General features: G+C 42.2%; 3 protein-coding genes across 3 annotated transcripts; all 3 read left to right on the top strand.

Moving 5' to 3' along the window:
• Positions 1–1,856: 1,856 nt before the first annotated feature.
• Positions 1,857–2,578, top strand: LOC108122895 (uncharacterized). The gene has a single exon (XM_017237727.3). The coding sequence runs from the start codon at positions 1,950–1,952 to the stop codon at positions 2,550–2,552; it is 603 nt and encodes a 200-aa protein (XP_017093216.2). The 5' UTR covers positions 1,857–1,949; the 3' UTR covers positions 2,553–2,578.
• A 115-nt stretch (positions 2,579–2,693) lies between these two features.
• LOC108122885 (uncharacterized) lies at positions 2,694–3,221 on the top strand. The gene has a single exon (XM_017237714.3). It carries the CDS (start codon positions 2,700–2,702, stop codon positions 3,219–3,221), a length of 522 nt encoding a protein of 173 aa, XP_017093203.2. The 5' UTR covers positions 2,694–2,699.
• A 22-nt stretch (positions 3,222–3,243) lies between these two features.
• On the top strand, positions 3,244–4,090 carry LOC108122886 (uncharacterized). The gene has a single exon (XM_017237715.3). It carries the CDS (start codon positions 3,347–3,349, stop codon positions 4,070–4,072), a length of 726 nt encoding a protein of 241 aa, XP_017093204.1. The 5' UTR covers positions 3,244–3,346; the 3' UTR covers positions 4,073–4,090.
• Positions 4,091–6,362: the final 2,272 nt, after the last annotated feature.

Here is a 6,362-nt window from a genome sequence, read left to right as displayed (position 1 = left end):
GCCTTGCTTGATGATCGTTTGGCATCAATTCTTGCACGAGTTGGATTTTGTAAGCACGCAAACCAAGATCCTTCCGCAAAATCTGCCATGTCATAAAGTGGACACAGATTCCGGTGCACGATGGCGGATGGGCTCATTTGGGTCTTTCTCAGTGCTACGGTCTACAGTAGCAATAGCTAAACTATTTTGATGGAGGATTTTTTCGACGATAAAATGGACGTTGTGCGCGATACGTATGCCGAACAGAACCATTATTTTCGAAATTAAATTTCACTAATTTCAAGGTTTGTTCAGGCGTGAGTCTATTCATGACGAATTACCAAGCCAAACTCAATGGAACAGTAATGCCAACTTAAAGTTCTATATCTCTAAACCACCCACACCACCACCCCATTTTACCTTCCTATATACCTGCTCTCTTCACAATATACAATATTTTAAATTTTTCCCTTTCCTTAAACATTTCATGCTGATTACTTAATGTAGTTACATAACAATAAGTAATTGGTCGTCATAAGTAATTTGAAATATAATTCCAATTGTATGAAAACACTATATACATAAACACTATATACACATAACACTATATACACTATAACACTATATACACTATGTACATAAACTCAACTATCGAAGGAATCGAACCGAAGTGCTCTTGTTTAGTGGATAGACAAACCTTTAAGATATCAAGCCATCGCACGGAAATTGTAACGGACAATGTTATGGCCCTTAAAATTGTGCACTTAGAAAAATAATTACATTTTTATAAACTTAAATTTTTATAAAATTAAAAAAAAAAATTTGAAACACTGGGGTTAAAAAAATAATAAAACGTAATAAATGTAACTCATAATAAATATTCCTCTGCTGGGGATCGAACCCCAGCAGGCAGACCTTGGGATTACCAGGCAGACATCTTGACGATAAAGCCATGGAGCTGAAGTTTGCCGTGTAAAATATTTACAATCAATAGAGATAAAATACAATCAATAGTTGCAGTGTTATAAAAAAAACTATTTTTTGGAATTTCAGCAGCAGCAGCGAACTTGCAGACTTGGTTTATTATTATTGATATTATTATGATATTAATGTTTGTTTATTATTAGATTAGATTTTCCAAAATTTTCCATTTTGTACCAGATAAGGTATGCGAATTTTTTAGTATTTTTTTTAAGCTTTTTTTACATGTTTTAGTCCATGATTTCTAAAATATGCCAGAACGATAAGCCGCTGCTTTTTGAACGGCAGCATCAGCAAGTTTGTATGGAAATCATTGGCTGGTCATAGGCCGTTCAAAAATGTCAGGGCTTGGCCAAGCGTTGATAGCCGTTGGTAGGCCGATCCTCGGGAATTGGCGAAGCAACATAACAATCACATATTTTATATCAAATGGTATAAGTAATATAAGAAATCTCTGCTTGACAAGTAAGTATCCATTCAAGAATGGCTGATTTAGGAGCTAAGGTGTTTGAGGGAATATGGTTGACGGTTGGTACTTTAAAAGTATTACCATCGACTTAATATAAGGCTTAATGTAAAAAAAAAAAAAGTACCTACGTAGTCTGATAACCTACAAGAACTAAAATGAAATCCAGATGTCAAAGAGACTTCTGTATAGCCATTCCTCGGATTTGACCAAAAATGTGCTCTTTAAAAAGCAAGCCAACGAAAAAACCTAGATATGTCATAATTAAAAAAAATCCCAAAGTCTTCACTATACGAGGACGATGGGCTTCCTTGGCTTCATCGGTACTGTGATGTCGCTAATGGGTCACTTGGTTTTGGGTGATTGTAGGTATGAGTACAATTTGAAACAAGTTGGTTGGAAGTTAGTCACAAACCAAGTGGGTTCAAGCAAAACCTCAGTAGTCACTCACACCTCCTGTCAAAAGTAGTGTCCGGAATCCGGACTGTTCGAAAGAGAGAAAGTCCCAAGAAAATTCATTGTAATGCTCCAGGGGTGGATACTCGTTGTCTTAATCACTTTTGTTTCGTGGTCGGTTGTGTCGGCATTGAAATTTCGGAGCACTGGAAATTGCTCCTTTGTCAAACATGTGTCGTTGAAGATCGTTTGCAAAGGCTTCGTGTCTAAGGAGATACATGAGCTTTATCGAGACCACCGGGCCCCCGAGAGTTCGAACTTCAGTATTTGGCAAGGATCTGAAGAGGACAGCGAGATCTTCTTAGCTTCTTTCCACTCTCCCCTGGCGGAGTTTATGACCATCAAGATCATGACAAACGCCGTTTACCCTGACCAGCACTCATTTTTAGTAGAGGGACAGAGCGGGCCGCTTAACCTGAAAATCGCACAGTCCACTATTCACTGTTTCGACTTCAGCCTGCGCTACCCCATGGAACTCAAGAGGCTGTGTCTTGGTCAGGCCAGGGAGACTAGTGGAAATGAAGTAGCCAAGAAGCCTATCCTTCACTACGGCGCCTTTGATGTCCAGAAAGCCACATCGAATGAAGCATCAAGGACGATAAAACTTCGAGTTCCAGTAATGGTTGCCACTTTCACTTTAATATTCTATCTTTTGAAATTGATGTATTGAACAATAAACGATACTTGGATTATGTATATATGTCATATTAATCATCCTTTTGAAAGTTCTCCATGCCTTCGATTGGGATCTGCCTCGGACACTTTTACTAGGGATTTTTACGTCAGAGCTCTTCCGGAACACTTTACATAGGCAGCCATGACTTGCAATCTGCTACTGACTATGCTGTTGCTCCTGGCCTCCCCCGCGACATCTTTCAACGACTGCGAGTTTCTGCTGGAGGGCGGGGATCCGTTTACACTGGTCTGTAAGGCTCAAGTAAGTGCCGAACTGAAACAGAGCTTCCGGGACAGGTGGATCAAGGCAAACACGCCGTACTGGATCTGGATGAGACATCGACCAGTGTCCCAAATGCTTATATCCTTCCACCATTCGGCCATCTCGCCGTGCGAAAATGTCACCCTCAGCCTAAACTGCCTGCACTGCTACCAGAGCGACACTCCTGGGGAACACATAGAAGCTGATAGAATCCACTGCCATGATGGTAGATTCGCCTACATCGTGGCCCTTCAAAAGACCTGCGGTATGAATATTGAGTGCGATATCGAACATATTGCCCTTTACTATGCAAAGCGGGGTCCGCCGGAGTCATCGGGAGCCGCCCAAACAGTTCCCTGGGGGATGGGTTGGCTCTGGGACAGCTGGATGTGGCCTGAGTAAGTACGAGAAAAATGCTTGTCAGGCAGGGGGCGTGGGGATCGTTCAGTCAGTTTGCCGTTCTTAGTTTCCTGGAATTTCCCATCAAATTTTTCGAAAATGATCAAAGAATCATTTGCCTATAAGCAATGCCAGTGCGCCTCTCAAGCGCACGAAGTCTGAATATCAAGTGGATCGACTGCCCGCCGCTCCATCCTCCTCAGCACCCTCGGCATGCTCTGCGTTCGCTCCGCCCGCCTTCATCCCCGAACCCGAAAAACAGTAAGAACCAGAATTCGTCTTTGCTCCCGATTCCACTCCCATTGTTGCTGCTGCTTCTGCTCCTGCTCGGACCGGTGCCGGCCCTGGGGGCATCCGAGAACTGCTCCTTTATCGAGGGTCACATCCTCCAGTTCGTCTGCCAGAGCACGTATAAAAAAGAAACCCGCCTGCAGCACAAGGATCGTATCCCAGCCATCGGTGCTCCGTACGCCATTTGGAAGCGGACGGACACCGAGGACGTCTCCTATATCCTCATCTCCTTCTACGAGTCGCCGCTCTTTCGCTGCTACAGTGTGGTCATGAGTGAGGGCAAGTTCTACTGTGACGGCCGCAACTACGAGGAACCCCTAACGCGACCCATCCAGCTGCACTGTCTCAACTTTCCCTTTCACTACTCCACTGAGCTCTTCGACCGATGCAGCAAGACCCATCGTGACGAGAGCTCGCAGCCCATCTCGGTGGCCATCATGTACATGCAGGAGAACATCAAGCGGACGAATGGAGCGGGACCTCGTCTGGCGTGCTCTGTGGCAGCTCTTTTGCTTGTTTATGTGATCGTTCCGCGACTTTTTGGTATTTTACTATCTGAATAAAATGGTTGTGAAAAGTTATTCTTTCTAATGTTGATGGCTGCAGTGCCAGTTTCCTTGAGTCTCTCCAGCTGATCCCCTTATCTTTCCGGCCAGACTGTGATTGAATGCATTACCTCAAATCTGCTAATGTTGCCTGAACACACAAAAACGAACACAGGTTACCGGAGTTCATTGTAGTTAGGAAACTACAATGCTTGACACCGACGCTGTGCGGCACCAAAATTTAGACATCCGAACAATGGCCGACAAGTGCAGGGACATGAACAGCCGAATACAGGCCTGGCTAACTGTCATTTTCACACACAGACACGGGGGTGGTCGGAGTCACATTTCATTGTCATCATTGTCATTGGTGTTGGCGTAATTTATGTCCTTTAACCGCCATATTGGTCTGAGCTCGCCATACAAAGGGCCCTGAAATGGCCAGAACATCGGTGCGTCCTAACCGAAAGTCACACCAAGCCGTATGTTCAGTAATATACAGAATTATACTTTCCACACTAAGCGAAGACTTTATTAGCTGATTTTGAAATTAAAACAGAGCTCTGGGACTAATCACTTTGGCAATATTCTAAGTAAGTGATTGCACAGCTTCCTTCCCCGCAGGCCCCGTTCCATGTCGTGCCTGGGATGGAGCGCCGAGGATCCCTCCAGCAGCAGTTTGTCCTTGAGCTCGCGTCCTCCTTGTCGTCTCTCCAGTTTTTTGACTATGTAGACAAGCGCGAACATGGAACAGAAACGCATTTTGTGAGAATATTTTCAAGAGAATTTTGAATTTAACTGACCTGAAAGATGACCGAATGCTGACACCAAGCTCAGCACGAAAACGGTCTCATTTTAATCGTCTGTGTAGTTGAAAAGCTTAAGCCGAAAAATGTTGAAAGCCGCGGAATCGCTTCACCTGCTTGGGTCGCTTTTGTGTTTCGGCGCTTATCCAGAATTTGTTATCAAAAGATTCACACTCTAATGCCGATGCACACCTATTGTCAGTCTTGGTGCGCTCCTCGAGTGATGACTATCATAATAATCATTAGTAGGTGGCACCGCGTGAACAAAGCCTTGCTGCCACGCAAACGTCCTGATTTCCACGCATGGCTGATAATGCATACACACGGCGAGTCACGCTCGAAAGGAGCCTGGAAGGACACACAAGGCAAAGTGTGCATTTGCGTGCGCTTTTTGGGATTTCCTCTTTATTTAGATGCAGCAGCGCTTTACTTTCCTCATCCACCACGAGCCGAAAATAAAATGTGGAAATGGGCACAAGTGTGGCCAAGGGCGTTTCGCACCTGGCTCTAGAGCCGTAGAGTTTCTTTATGTTTGGGAAAGGACTATTGCAACTGAATTGACTTAAATTTTTGAGTCCTTAAGTATCCACATTAAAAACAATGAATAGTTTTAAACACCAACTAAAAAAATTTATATCATGAAATTATTGAAAAATATAAATTAAGGCTTTTACATATTTTGTGAATGTTTAAGGCTGGTTTCGACCAGTTGTAAGAGTTGTTTACAATATAGTGTAGACAAGTATAAGATAAACATATGTAGGTGTTTAATTTTATAATAAAAACCAGCCAACAGACTTTATTGAAGTATTAATCGAGTAGCAGAAACAGAAGCGGGAAACGGTGGAAGAAATATATATTAGAGAAAATCTGCATAAACAACTAAGTTAAAACTTGCGTTGCTTGGCAGCTGTGAGTTTTGAGGAAAACGTGTTTAAAGACTCATTATGTGTTCGAAAAATTATTTATTTTAATCTCAAGACTTGTTCTCCAGCAATCGTAGATTTAAAGAGTTTTTGGTGACTTAGCGTCCATTCGCCACATCGCCGCCAAAGTAGACTTCGAGGCAAACGCGACAAAATTATTTTTCAAAAACAACGACTTTTCAAACATAAATCTGTAATTTTGTCTTTTGTTTGAAAAAAAAATTTAAAAAAACCTAAGGAAACTGTAAAGTTTGATTTTTGGACAAGTGGAAATGCTTTGAATATGTCGGAGAAATCTTCTACACTCTCTCCTTTGATCAAAACTATTAGACCCTTTGAGTATAAACATAAAGCTCAAGCTGTGCCAACAAACGTATATTTCCGCGATTCTTTGATCCAAAGTCAAACAAACATCTGTCTAAACAAGCTACAAGCCAAAAGGTATCTTTTGTAATTTGATTTACTTTTGATTGAATTAAATATCATAAAAATAAAACATGTCCATAACTGATTTAGTTGGTGCTCGTATGTTCTTCACATTGACATTGGATATTGGATATGTTCTCATCCCTACAC

This window comes from Drosophila bipectinata, chromosome 3L (genome assembly GCF_030179905.1).
Source record: "Drosophila bipectinata strain 14024-0381.07 chromosome 3L, DbipHiC1v2, whole genome shotgun sequence".
Taxonomy (NCBI): Eukaryota; Metazoa; Arthropoda; class Insecta; order Diptera; family Drosophilidae; genus Drosophila; species Drosophila bipectinata.
The sequence above is the reverse complement of the archived record's forward strand: the minus strand, read 5'-3'. Positions and strand labels throughout refer to the sequence as shown.